Below are 15,556 nucleotides of genomic sequence, written 5' to 3'. Positions count from 1 at the left end.
AGACATATAAACCCCTATTTTCACTGCAGCATTACTTAGAATATCCAAAATAATGGAAACAACTTAAGTGTCCATCTACGAATGATGAACGGATAAACTGTTATATACACAGAGAGGAATATTATTTATCTATAAAAAAGAATTTAAAATTTTCCCATATGAACCAGCATGGATGGACCTTGAGGGGATTCTAAGTGAAATTAATTAAAGAAAGGCATATACCACACAATCTCTCTTATATGTGAAATCTATAAATAAATAAATAAACGAACAAATAAAATAAACTCATATGGAGAACAGTTTAGCAGTTGACAAAGGTTGGGGGGATGGAGGATGAGAGAAATGGGTGAATTTTTTTTTTTTTTAGTTTAACAAATTACATTTTTTTAAAGGCAGAAAAAGAGGGGTAAACAAAACACAAAATAAAATCTTGACAAACAACAGACTGTTATTCTTACCTGTAGGGAACATTATTATTGCTGTTGACATCAACTACAGACTTTCCTGGTGATACAGGTACAGGTGGGTTTGGTGGACTCTAGGGGAGAAAAATACCAAGATAAAATAAAACCTAATATACAACAAGTCTTTTAAAAACAAAACCTGAAATGGTTTATCAATATATTATCTGTTACTTCTACAATATAGTGAAAAATATTACTAGTTGAAACAACAATTTGAATCTTGAAACTGATGCTTGTTTACTTGTGTCTCAAACAATTGAAACAACTGCTTATCATATAAAAAATTTAATAATTCTTATACCTCAATTTTTGAGATAAGTTTAAAATAAAAAATATCAAAATGGTTTACATGCTATAAGGATCATTAACAATAAAAATATAAATAAAAAACCAGGTACATTTATTCAATAAATGTCTAGTGAATGTCTATATATGCTATGCTAGCTAGGCATATCAGACTCTGGATCACCATCAGAAACTCAACAATGTACATATTTATTCTTCTTCAGAAGCAACAGATTATCAATTAAGTGTCATCTTAGGTCACTTAATCAAAATTTTCATATCAAAATTCTTTTTTAAAACTTTTGCTTAAAAAAATCAGTACTTGCCACTGCGAAACACAATTTTATAAAAATATGTCTCAGTTCTAAACTTATGTATTAACTAATTTCAGCCTTTCCCCCAAAACAGCGAATACAGAAATGGAACTGCAATATCTACATATAAATCACCATTATTTGGATCTCCACCAATAGTGACACTATCATCATTTATTTCTTAAATTGAGAAAAACAAAATTAACTCTGTTCAGACTTATTAAGTATAATAATACATGTTAAATCAAAGGTGTAAGTGCTTAGCGTTACATCAAGCCAATATCATTAATCACTCTCTGCTACTCAACAGCAAATACACCCTGCTGCTTTTCACAGGAAAAAAGGACAATTTTAACCAACCAGCATAGCACTATACTAGTTATGTATATGAACAGATAAAAGATAGGATTAAAATGTCCAAATTTTAGCAAAAGAGCACTAGACACACAAAGAAACAGAAAAATATGGCCCAAAGAAATAAATCTCCAGGAAAGAATCAAAGATCTATGATCTACCTAATGAAGAATTTTTAAAAAGTGACATTACGATGTCACTTTTTAATGAAAGAGAATATAGAGAGAAAACTAAATGAAATTAGGGAGTTGATGTATGAAGAAAATAAGAACACTAACAATGTGACAGAAACTTTAAAACGGAACAAACGGAAATCCTAAAAGTGAAGAATACAATAACTGAATTGAAAAAATTCACTACAGCAGCAGTGCCCAACCTTTTTGGCACCAGGGACCAGTTTCATGGAAGACAGTATTTCCACAGACTGGTGGGGTGGGGCAATGATTCAAGTGCATTACATTCAAGCTCAACTCCTACTGTGCAGCCCAGCTCCTAACAGGCCCCAGACTGGTAAGAACTGGGGACCCCTGCACTTGAGGGGAATCGACAGAATAAAGAACCAATGAACCCGAAGAAAATCACAAAAAAATTAAGTTATAGGAACAACAACAAATAAAAACCCACCAATTTTAAAGTACAGAAAGCCTAGGGAATTTATGTGACACCACTGAATGAACCAATGCATCAATATGGGAATCCGAGATTAGAAAAAGAAAAAACAGCAGAAAGCCCACATGGATAATGGCCAAAAACTTACCAAATTTGAGGACTTGACATACAAACTCAAAAGGTTCAAAAACTCCAACTACATTAACACAAAGACACCTACACTGAGAAATATATTCAAGATTACAGAAATACACAAGTCACAGATATGGAATTGAAAAGCAGCAACAGAAAAGTGACACATCACTATCAAAATAGCTCTCATAAAATTACCAGTGGATTTTCTCAACAGAACTCTAACAGGACACAAGGGAGTAAGTAGTATAATACAAAGTACCAAAAGAGAAACTTTGCCAGGCAAGAATAAAACTTTCATTCAAAAATAAAGGGGAAATTAAGACTTTCCCAGATGCAGAAATCTGATGGAATTCATCACCATAGGATCTGCCATATAAGAGATGCTAAAAGGAGACATTCAAGAGAAAATAAAAGGACATAAGACAGTAACTTGAAATTATAATAAAATACAAAATTCTCTAATAAAGGTAAATACATAAATAAAGAACCCTGCATTACTATAAAGTTGGTGCATAAATCATGTTTAATTCTGGTATATGATTTACACATTAAAATAACTGTAAAGCTGGGTTAAAAGATATACAATATAGTGCATTACATCCATAATAAAATGGTGAGGAAAAGATGTAAAGGTTGGGTTCTTACATGTGATTGAAGTAGTTACCAGTTCAAAATAGTTTATGTAATATCCATGGTAACCTCATATGAAATACTTATAGTAGATAAAAGGGAATTAGAAAATACTGTCACTACAAAAAAAAATCTATGAAACACAGGAAGTAAGAAAGAAAGGAAAAGACAGACACAATAGCTCAAAGACAAATAGAAAACAATTAACATGTCTATGGCCATACCACCCTGAATGTGCCCGATCTCCTCTGATCTCAGAAGCTAAGCAGGGTCCGGCCTGGTTAGTACTTGGAGGGGAGAAAACAATTAACAAAATGGTAATAATAAGAAGTCCCCTATACCATTACTTTAAAACCAAACAGACTGAACATTAGCTTACTAGATTAAAAAACAACAACAACAAAAAAACAGGATCCTGCTCTGTGCTGTCAACAATTGACATACTTTAGATATAAATACACACACAGGCTGAAAGTAAAAGAATGAAAAAAATATTTCAATAAATGGTAACCAAAAGAGAGTAAAAGTGACCATACTTACATAAAACAAACAATATTTTAAGAAAAATCTGTCAGAAAGAGACAAAGATGGGCATTATATAATGACAAATAATCAATTAACCAGATGCAACATTTATAAGTACGTATGCACATAACATAAAGGACTCCCAAATATGAGTAAAAATTGACAGAAGTGAAAGAGAAATAGGTAGCAACACAATAATAGAAGTATTTAATATATCATTCTATATGATGGAAAGATGATCCAGCCAGAAAATCAATAAGGAAACAGCACAACAACAAAACTACAGACCAAACGTAACAAACAGACAAATGCAGATATTTTCGTTCAAAGAAAAGTACACATTTTTTTCTCAAGCACACATAGAACATTCTCCAGTCTAGATCATATATATATTAGATCACAAAATGAGCCTTAACATAGCTAAAAAGATTAAAAATCATATCAAATATCTTTTCCAAATGCAATGAAATAAAATATGAAATGAATAGCAACAGGGAAATAGAAAAGTCACAAATGTGTGGAAATACAAAAGAACCTAAACATCCAATGAATAAAAGAATTACAAGAAATATTTAAAAATATCTTGAGGCAAATGAAAACAAAAACACAACATACCATATGCATGGAAAAATTAAGGTAGCAAATGTACTACTCAGTGGAAAGTTTAGAGCACTAAATGCTTACATTAAAACAGACTTCAAATTAACAATCTGAATCGACACATCAAAGAACTAGAAAAAGAAAAACATGCTAAACTCAAATTTAGAAGAAGGGAACAATAGATTGGGGCAGTAACAAATGTAAAATAGAGAACATAAAATCAATACAAAGAAACAACAAAACTAAGATTTGGAATTTTTTAAAAACTCAACAAAAATGACAAAACATTTAGATTAAGAAAAAGACATAAACGAATGAAATCATAAATGAAATCATAAATGAAAGAGGAGGAATTATAACTAAAGCTATGGAAACAAAAAAGATCATGAAAGGCAACAAATTGGATACCTAGAATAAAATGGGTAAATTCCTTAAAATACACAGCCTATCAAGTCTGAATCAAGGTAAAATAAACATGAAAGGACCCAAAGAAGTAGGGAGACTGAAATTAGTCATGAAAAACACCCTAACAACAACAAAAAAAGAGCCAAGAACAACATAGCTTCCTTTGGAAAAGTCTACCAGACATTACAAGAATTAACAACAGTTTTCCTCATTCTTCAAAAAAACTGAAGAGTGAACACATCCAAACTTATTTTATGAGGTCAGCCTTATCCTGATACCAAAAGTATTATGATACCACAATAAGAGAAAACCACAAAAATCCTCAACAAAAGATTAGCAATACAAACTTACTAACACTTTAAAAGGATTACACAAGATGACCAAATGAAATTTGGATAGCTTGAGATACGAAATTCAATGTAATATACATTAACAGAATGAAGGTTAAAAAAATACATGTTCTCAATTGCTGCAGAAAAAGCATTTGACAAAATTCAACGTACTTTAATGATAACAAAACACTCAACAAATTAGAAATAGAATAAAACTACCTCAACTTTAAAAAAAACTCAAAAGACCACAGCTAATATCATACTCAATGGTGAATAAATGAAAATGTTTTCCCTAAGATCAGGAACAAAACAAGTTTGCCTACCCTCACAAACTTTTGTTCGACATGGTATTGGAAAGGCATTGTTAAAGCAAAGAATCAAGCAAAAGACATAAAAGGCAGCCAAATTGGAAAGTAAAAGGTAAAATTATCTGTTAAAAAATGACATGATCTTGGGTTTTTTGGGGTTTTTTTTCAGATTTTTACCATTTTATTTTATTTTTTTATAAATTTTTTTATTATGCCATTACAGTTGTTCTATTCCCCCCTTCATTCCCCTCCACCCTAACCCCCATCCCCACCATTACCTCCCCTTTAGTTTATGACCATGTGTCTCAAGTTCTTTAGATTCTATATTTCCCATACTATTCTTGCCCCCCCATCTATTTTCTATCTACTGTCTATGCTACTTATTTTCTGTACCTTCTCCCCCATTCTCCTCCTCCCACTCCCCTGTTGCTAACCCTCCTTGAGATCTTCATTTCTGTTTCCACTCCTGATCTAGCTGTCCTCTTAGATTGCTTTTGTTTTAGGTGTGGTTGTTAATAACTGTGAGTTTGCTGTCCTTTCACTGTTCATGTTTTTTTAACTTCTTTTTCTAAGATCAGTCCCTTTAACATTTCATATAATAAGGGCTTGGTGATGATGAACTCCTTGAATTTGATCTTATCTGAGAAGCACCTTATCTGTCCTTCCATTCTAAATGAAAGCTTTGCTGGATAGAGTGCAGTCTTGGTTGTAGGTCTTTGGATTTCATGACTTGGAATACCTCTTTCCAGCCCCTTCTTGCCTGTAAGGTCTCTTTTGAGAAATCTGCTGACAGTCTGATGGGAACTCCTTTGTAGGTGACAGTCCCCTTATCTCTTGCTGCTTCTAAGATTCTCTCCTTCATTTTAATCTTGGCTAATGTAATGATGATGTGCCTTGTTGTGTTTCTTCTTGGGTCCAAGTTCTTTGGGACTCTCTGAGTTTCCTCGATTTCCTGGAAGTCTATTTGCTTTGCCAGATTGGGGAAATTCTCCTTTATTATTTGTTCAAATAAGTTTTCCACTGGTGGCTGTTCCTTTCCCCCTTCTGGTACCCCTATAATTCGGATGTTGGAGCGTTTAAAGATGTCCTGGAGGTTCCTAAGACTCTCCTCATTTTTTTGAATTCTTGCTTCTTCACTCTTTTCTGTTTGGCCATTATTTGCTTTGTTCTGGTCCACTCCATTGATTTGAGTCCCAGTTTCCTTTTCATCGCTATTGGTTTCCTCTGCAATTCCATTCATTTCAATTAGTTTCGCCTTCATATGTTTCTCTAATTTGTGGCTATAACCAATCAGTTCTGTGAGGATCCTGATCACCAGTGTTTTAAACTGTGCATCTGAGAGTTTTGCTATGTCTTCATCCCTTAGATTGATAGGCTCTGGGGCTTTGAGATCTTCTTGAGCCATTTTTGGTCTGTTCGCGCCCGTTAAGTACAAGGAGCGGATCCTTGGACTCCCAGGTCGCTAGGTTGTGATGCTGTGTGTGGGGGCGTGGTCAGAGCGGGGAAATGGCGGTCCCCTCTGCTGTTTCGCGCCGCTGGGTGAGGAGCAGAGCCTTAGGTGGTTCACCAGGGCTGGGCCAATCAGAGTCGCTGGGTTATGATGCTGTATGTGGAGGCGGGGTCAGAGCGGGGAAATGGCGGCGCCCTCCACTGGCGCTCGCCACTGGGGCCTGCTGGCTCTGGTCCAATCGCCCACTCCCTCGCTTGTCTATCCACGCATCGACCACAGTCAACCCGCAGTCCTGCTCCCTCGCTGTTTCCCCGCGGTCGCTCGCTGAGTTGCCCACCAGGTCCAACCCTGCGCCTGGCTTCCACGCGCCTGAGTCCGTCTGACGGAGTTTTCCTGTGCAACCCCGCTCTGCCAGCTGCTGTTTTTGCCCCTCTTACCGGTCAGGCTAAAGAATTTGTTGTTATCAGACTTCCGAAAAGTTCAATTTTCTGTGTTCTGGCTGTGTTTTCTGTTGCTAATATTTTGTTGTCTCTAAACTTGGTTGTGTGATACAGCACGGCGTCTCCACCTATGCCTCCATCTCGGCGGAAGTCCTATGATCTTGTTTTTAGAAAACCCACCCACGCGCGCGCACACACACACTCAAACTAATACATAAATTCACCAATGTTGCAAAGTAGAAAAATCAACACACAAAAATCAGTTGTATTTTTATATAACAACAATGAACAATCTGAGAAAGAAATTAAGAAAATAATCCCATTACCATATGATCAAAGATAACAAAAGAGTTAGGAGTAAATTTAACCAAGAGGGCAAAAGGCTTTTTACAATGAATGAAAATGCAAAACAATTTGAAAGAAGTAAAAGACACAGATAAATAGAAAGATATGCCACATTCATGGATTGGAAGACTTAATGTTGTTAAAATGGCCATACCACCCAAAGTCATGCAAGTTCAATGTAACTCCTATCAAAATCCTGTCATTTTTCACAAAAATAGGAAAAAGCACCCTAAAATTCACATGAAATCTCAAGAAACCTTGAACTTACAAAATAATCTTGAAAAAGGTTGAAAGTTTCATATTTTCTGATTTCCAGACATGTTACAAAGCTACAGCAATCAAAACAGTGTGGTACTACCATAAAGACTGACATACAGACAAATGGAATAGAATAGAGTAGAGAAATAAAGTCCAACATATCTGGTCAAAATATTTCTTGATGATGGAGTCAAGGCTCCACAGTGTCAGACAGTTCTTAAACAAATGGTACGGAAAATGGGTATCCAAATACAGAAAAAATAATGTCGAGCCATTACACCATATACAAAAACTCAAAATGGATTAAAGACTTAAATATAAGACATAAAACTATAAAATTCCTGAAAGTAAGACTGGAAAAAAGCATTCATGACAACGGATTTGGCAATAATTTCGCAGATGTAACATCAAAAGCACATGTAACAAAAGCAAAAAAAGACACAGAAGACTATGTGCAACTTAAAAACTGTTGCACATCAAGGTAACCATCAATAAAAAGGAAAGAACACCGAAGGATAGGAGAAAATAAGTGGAAAACAAATATCTGAGAAGGGGTCATTATTCAGAATATGTAAGGAATTCCTACAACTTAACTGTAAAACTAGGTAACCTGATTAAAAAGTGGACAAAGGCATTTGTGACAACATAAACAGACCTTAAGAATATTATGCTAAGCTAAATAAGTCAGAAAAAGCTCAGAACCATATGATTTCACTCATATGTGGGACATAAAACAGAAACTCAGAAACAACCAGAAGTGCCAGAAAATCAAGCTGCATGGAATTCTGACAACCACAAAATTAAAGAAAAAGACAAACAGAACAACCAAGCTGGTAACGTAGCAGATGGAGAGAAACTGTGGCAAGTCTGCAGACCATGCAGGTGGGGCTGGCTGTGTTGAGGTGGCAGACTGCTCAGACAGGGCTGACTTAAGGGGAAACTGAAACTCAGAGCAGGCTGTGGACTACAGAGGTTGCTGCAGTGGGAGACCCTCCCAGTATCACACCAGAGTTCACTGAAAAGAGGGCTAGAGAGGGGCAGGGGAGCTGTATTGTTCCCTCTCTGCCCCCCCACCCCCGCCACAGGCAGCAGGCAGCTCAGCAAAGAGGGTTTGCCTTGCCTGGGTGAATACCTAAGGTCAGCCCCTTTACAAGTTCACAGGCACCCTGAACAAAGAAATTAGGCCAAAATGAGAGAATAGAGCAAAACCTCAGAAAAAGAACTAAGCAAGGAGACAGCCAACCTATCTGATGGGGAATTTAAAGCCCTGGTAATGAAAATACTCACAGAACTGATTGAGCTTGGTCAAAAAATAAAAGAACAAATGAGAGATGCCCAAAATGAAATAAAGCAAAGTATTCAGGGAACCAACAGTCATGGGAAAGAAACCAGGACTCAAATCAATGATTTGGAACAAAAGGAAGAAATAAACATCCAACTGGAACAGAACAAAGAAACAAGAATTCAAAAAAGTGAGGAGGCTTAGGAACCTCTAGGGCAAAACCTCTTAAGCTTTCCAACATCTGAATCATAGGAGTGGCAGAAGGAGAACACCAAGAAATTGGAAACCTATTTGAACAAATAATGAAGAAAAACTTCCCCAACCTGGCCAAGGAAATAGACTTTCAGGAAGCCCAGAGAGTCCCAAAGAAGTTGGACCCAAAGAGGAACACACCAAGGCACATCATCATTAAGTTACTTACCCAAGATTAAAGACAAAGAGAGAATCTTAAAAACAGCAAGAGGAAAGGAAAAAGTTACCTACAAAGGAGTGCCCATAAGGCTATCAGCTGATTCCTCAAAAGAAACCTTACAGGCAAAAGTGATTGGAAAGAAGTATTTGAAGTCTATCCAGCAAAGCTATCATTTAGAATGGAAGAGCAGGTGAAGTGCTTCCCAGACAAGGTAAAGCCAAAGGAATTCATCACCACCAATCCCTTTTTATATGAAATGTTAAAGGGACTTATCTAAGAAAAGGAAGATCAAAACTATGAACAGTAAAATGACAGCAAACTCACAACTATCAACAAATGAACCTAAAAAAATAAAGAAAAATGATGAAAACAGAAACTAAGCAAACAACTAGAACAGGAACAGAATCACATGTTCAGAGAAATGGACATCACATGAAGGGCTTTCACTGGGGAGGGGAAGGGAGGAATGGGAGGAAACGGTACAGGGAAGCAGTATAATTGAAGAAGTAGACATTAAGTAGACAGGGAGAGGTCCAAAATGGTATAGGAACCAGAGAATTCGAAGAACTTATATGTATAACCCGTGGACATGAACTAAGAGGGGGGATGCTGGAGTGTTGGGGGGTACAGAGTGGAGGGGGATAAAGGGGATAAAATTGGGAAAACTGCAACAGCATAATCAATAAAATATACTTAAAATTACAGATGAAAATAAAGAAAAAAACAACTGAAAGAGATACAGGGGAGGGGGTGAAGGGCGGTAAAAGGTAAAGGGGGACAAATATATGGTGACATAGATGATTTGACTTTGAGTGGTGGACACATAATGCAATATACAAATTATGTATCATAGTAATGTACACTGAAATCTATACGACCCTATTAACCAATGTCACCTCCAAAAATAAATAAAAAGAAAATAGAAAAAATGGGCAAAGGATCAGAACAGACATTTCTCCAAAGATATGCAAAATAACCAACATATGAAAAGATGCTCAACATCATTAGATAAATGCACATCAAAACCACAACATGCAACCTTACACTCATTACACTAGCCATAATCACAAAAACAGAAAACGACAAGTAATGGCACGGATGTGGAGAAATTGTTACCTTTGTGACCAGCTGGTGAGAATGTAAAATGATATGGCCACTATGGAGGCTCCTCAAAACACTAAAAGTAGAATTACCATATGATCTAGCAATTTCACCTACGGGTATATATACGAAAAGACTTTGAACATCTGGCACACTGATGTTCACTGCAGCATTATTCACAAGAATCAGGAGACAAAAGCAATCCAAATATCCATCAATAAATGAATGGCTAACACATTATTAGTATATCCACACACAATGGAATATTATTCAGCCTTAAAAAGAAGAAAATCCTGTCACATGCCACAACATAGATAAACCTTGAGGACATTATACTGAGTGAAATAAGCCAATCACACAAAAAGTATTTTATGATTTTGCTTAGATAATCTCTAGAGTGGTCAAGACCATATATTTAATAGAAAGTAGAGTGATGGTTTCCAGGGGTTAAGAAAAGAGAAAAATGGGAGTTGTTGTCCCATGAGTATAGAGTTTCAATTTTGCAACATGAAAAAGTTCTAGAGATCCGTTAAACAGCAATATTTTTTAAAATATATTTTATTAATTATGCTATTACAGTTGTTCTATTTCCCCCTTCATTCCTCTCCACCCTGCACACCCCCTCCCCCACCATTCCCCCCCTTTAGTTTATGACCACGTGTCTCAAGTTCTTTAGATTCTGTATTTCCCATACTAATCTTGCCCTCCTCCCTATCTATTTTCTAACTACCGTCTATGCTTCTTACTTTCTGTACCTTCTCCCTCCTTCTCCCACTCCCCTGTTGCTAACCCTCCATGTGATCTTCATTTCTATGGTTCTGCTCCTGATCTAGCTGTCCTTGTAACCTTCAGGACATCTTTAAACGTTCCAATATCTGAATTACAGGGGTACCAGAAGGGGAAGAGGAACAGCCACCAGTGGAAAACTTATTGGAATAAATAATAAAGGAGAATTTCCCCAATCTGGCAAAAGAAATAGACCTCCAGGAAATCCAGGAAGCTCAGAGAGTCCCAAAGAAGTTGGACCCAAGAAGGAACACACCAAGGCACATCATAATTACATTAGCCAAGATTCAAATGAAGGAGAGAAACTTAGAAGCAGCAAGAGATTAGGGGACAGTCACCTACAAAGGAGTTCCCATCAGACTGTCAGCAGATTTCTCAAAAGAGACCTTACAGGCAAGAAGGGGCTGGAAAGAGGTATTCCAAGTCATGAAATCCAAAGACCTACATCCAAGATTGCTCTATCCAACAAAGCTTTCATTTAGAATGGAAGGACAGATAAAGTGCTTCTCAGATAAGATCAAATTCAAGGAGTTCATCATCACCAAGCCCTCTTATGAAATGTTAAAAGGACTTACTTAAGAAAAAGAAGATAAAAAAGATGAACAGTGAAAGGACAGCAAACTCACAGTTTTTAAGAACCATACCTAAACAGCAATATTAATATTGATATTGATATTGATATCAGGAAACACTACTGAACTGTAGAATTAAAAATGGTAAATTTTATGTTATGTGTTTTACCAACTAAAATTTAAATTTTTTAATTTTTAAAATAAAAACTAATGCAGAATTGCTCTGGCTGGTGTGGCTCAGTGGACTGGGTGCTGGCCTGAGAACCAAAAGGTCACAGCTTCAATTCCCAGTCAGGGCACATACCTGGGTTGCAGGACAGGTCCCCCATTGCGGGTGCACAAGAGGCAACCACACATTGATGTTTCTCTCCCTCTCTTTTCCTCTCCCTTCCTCTCTTTCCAAAAATAAATAAAATATTTTTGAAAAAAACTGCAGAACTTAGATTTGATCCAAAATTTAACTGGGAATCAATTAGATTATTCATTATCTTACATAAAAGATGACAAATATTCTTGTTATTTCTTTCACATTAAAAACTAGAAAGGACAAAAATTAGAAATATCAATCAAAAGGCAGTAAAACAGATTAGATTATGAATATGATCTTAAGAGCAAACTGCCTACTTGTGGGTTTTCTGTCCTTTAAAAAAATTAAAATATAAAATGTTTATAACAAACTTGAATGGTGGAGTTTATTTTTAACTAGTTAATATCAGAAGACCAAGAAGCAAGCCTAAATAAAAGAACATTTAAAATATTATTATTTATTTTTATAAGGGGGATAACTAAAGTTACAAATATTACTTTTATGTTTCTCCTGCTTTTAAATCTAACCGACAGATAAATGTGAAGTTACAGTAGATACCACAATTAAGAGAATTAGAATTAGGACATAAAAAAACACATTCTTGAATCTTTTGATATATTTCTCTCAGAAGAAAAAAATATTAACAAGAATGGGTAGGAAGATATCCAAGTTCTAAAATTAAAAACTGTCCTTACCCACAAACTGATTAAGAAAGGAACAAAACTTGAAAGACTGAAGACCAACTTAACTTTTTCCTTCAAGCACGTGTGCCCTAAATGTTCAAATTAATCTTTTCCAATTTTCAGGAATTACCTGGTATTTACTCCTTGTTTCTATACTACACACAGCTCTTTAAAACAAGCCTTTCGATGCCCTGGCTAGTGTAGCTCAGTGGATTGAGCATGGGCCTGCAAACCAAACAACTGCGGATCGATTTCCAGTCGGGGCACATGCCTGGGTTGCAGGGCAGTTCCCAGCAGGGGGTGCACGAGAGGCAACCATACATTGATATTATTCTTTCTCTCCCCTTACCTTCCCCTCTTAAGATAAATAAACAAAATATTTTTTTTTTAAAAAAACAAGCCTTTCCGGAATTATAACACTATTCATCTTGTTCATTAAAGTCTTTGCCTATCTCCTTTGACCAAGTAAACAAGAAGAACTGGAAAGTAGTTTTGAGAACAAATTTGACATGCACAAACACTGGAAAAGTACATGGTGGGGCAGTATGCTTTTCAGTTCAGACACAGTTAGTTCAGTATTAAAAGACAGAATCAGGAATTCATACTGTATAAAATTATGGAAAGACCTTAAAGCCCTATGCTTGGTTCAGGCCTGGTCCCGGGCAGAGGGCGTGCAAGAGGCAACCAATCAATGTTTCTCTCCCTCTCTTCCTCCCTTGCCCTCTTTTTAAAAATAAATAAATAATGTACTTCAGAATAATTTAAGAAACAAAAAGCAAAGCTAGATTACAGACCAGAGTTTATGCTATGCTACAATGTTTGGACTTAACTACATGGTGTAAGAAAGGAAGTGGAGAACAAGGCTGCTAAGAGGCAGTGGAATTCTAGAATAGTTTGGAAGAAATGATAAGAGGCTAGACTAGAACAGTGGCAAGAATGTAAAAAGAAAGAAACATGATAGGATAAATCCCAAAAATATAATTATAAAGATGTACAGAAAACACAGCCTCAAGAATGCCATAAAATAAAAATAATTAATGTGCGTTAAAATATGAAAACAGTAATTGAGGAGTAGAAAAGCTTTAATAATCAGATCCAGAGCTGTAGGCCCAGAAACAACATACATGAAGTACAGATTATGAAAGCAAATTTCAGACTTCTAATAAAGGAAGAGTTTCCTCTTAACCCAGCATTTCCTAAGATTATCACAGAGAGCTAAATGTTAATTGCATGAGAATAGAAATTCTTACCTCTTGTCTTTTCTTAAGGTCTTCTTTGGCAGCTCCAAAGCGTTTGGTTAACCTGGCTATCTTGGCCTAAGAAAAGCAAAAACAAAACACAAATCAAGTGGCATTCCAGCATTAAAATGGAACCCATGAACACATAATATGAAACTCACAGGTAACAGGATTCTCAAAAGACAGGTAATAGCAAAAACAACAAATACAAAAAATCATAATGAAAACTAAAACGACCCTTGGTTTTGATACGCACAGGAAAACACACTTAATTTTTCAAAGGTCAGCTTTTTTCTCCTAGCACTGTGGGTGTTTGCTCACAAACCAGTACATTTCTGAATATGTATGACTGTTTTTATGAACATAATTGTGACTACACGCAACTTTCTCACAGAGAATTATGTAATAGTAATAGTAAGCATATCTGTTAAGTCATAAAGATCCCTTGTCAATACTACTTATAGGTATATGTATAATATATTGAATCAATATATACCATTGATTTTATATATAAATATCATATATATTAAGTCATATATATACCACTTTCCTGTTGGATATGTCAGTGTTTCTCAATAAACTGCTACAGCCAAGTAACACTGCAATTAATAATTTTGTTCTTTCAGATTATTTTCTTAGGCAACATTCACAGAGGTACAATTTCTGAGACAAGAGTATATTTTTAAGGCTCTTGTCTAAATGTTTTCCAGAAAGGCTTTGATAATTTATATGTTCAATGAGTTATATGACAGTCATATACTGTTACTGTTTGAAACTTTTAATTTCATATTCTATTGCTCTTTAATAATCTGATAAAAATGTTACCTTCTTAGCATTAACATTTGTCAGTAAAATGATATTAATCATTTGTACTGCTTACATAAACTGTCTGATCACATATTTTGCCCCAATACCTATGCACAGAAATTTTTAAAAAGACAGAACAGAAAGGAAAAACAGAAAAAACTTATCACACCACATATTTTCTTTCAATTTCCTTTAGGTCTTTTACTAAGGCATAGATGTGATATTCAATTCTTATTACTATTACTGAGACTGCCATTTTATATTAAATATATTTTCAAAAATTATAAACTAAACTTCTGAGTGTATTCATGAGGCCTAAATAAAGGAGAGCTCCTCCATGGACTTTCTTTAATATATGCACATCTTAAAAAGAAAATGGTATTATTTATATAGGGTCTGGCAGAAATAATGCCTGCTTGAGTGTGGTTGGTAGGGTAATAATACGGGTGTAATAATTTATGACTTTGTAACAAAAATGGGGCCTTTTTTGCGCCAGACCCTGTATTTAATGTTTCTTTCAGAAAGTAGTCACTTCTACAGGAGACCTCAAACCTTCCTACATATTTAAGTCCACTGATGAAGCCTAGGCAATCAGTTACCTATGATTCCCAAAGTGGAAATTTTCCTCAGGACTTAGTTTTTGTGAATAGTATTAACACCCAAGGACATACAGCATAATTATATATTCTTAACAATTCACCTTTCTATGACTAAAATATTTCAAGTCATTTTTTTCAAGAAAGTTACATAGGAAAGTGTTTTCTATACCCCAACTTAGACCAGAATTTTTTTTTCTTTAAAATTTGTAAAAGTCTATTTTATGATTATGCTATTAGTTCTCCCAATTTTATCCCCTTTATCCCCCTCCACTCTGTACCCCCCAACACTCCAGCATCCCCCCTCTTAGTTCATGT

The 15,556-nt window shown here is 35.5% G+C and overlaps 1 protein-coding gene across 3 annotated transcripts in view; it reads right to left on the bottom strand.

The window, feature by feature from the left end:
* The window catches only part of ATF7IP (activating transcription factor 7 interacting protein), a 118,202-nt gene that overhangs the window by 39,819 nt on the left and 62,827 nt on the right, over window positions 1-15,556 (bottom strand). For all 3 annotated transcript variants that reach the window (XM_037136567.2, XM_037136566.2, XM_037136565.2), the window contains exons 6-7: window positions 13,848-13,913; window positions 459-538 (exon numbers count right to left, since the gene is read on the bottom strand). In XM_037136567.2, the coding sequence (XP_036992462.2) occupies window positions 459-538; window positions 13,848-13,913 (146 nt within the window). The remainder of the gene's footprint in view (window positions 1-458; window positions 539-13,847; window positions 13,914-15,556) is intronic.

This window comes from Artibeus jamaicensis, unplaced genomic scaffold (genome assembly GCF_021234435.1).
Source record: "Artibeus jamaicensis isolate MK-2021 breed Jamaican fruit bat unplaced genomic scaffold, CSHL_Jam_final contig_233, whole genome shotgun sequence".
In the NCBI taxonomy this organism is placed as follows: Eukaryota; Metazoa; Chordata; class Mammalia; order Chiroptera; family Phyllostomidae; genus Artibeus; species Artibeus jamaicensis.
Note: the sequence above shows the minus strand (reverse complement) of the source record. Positions and strands in the feature narration are given on the sequence as shown.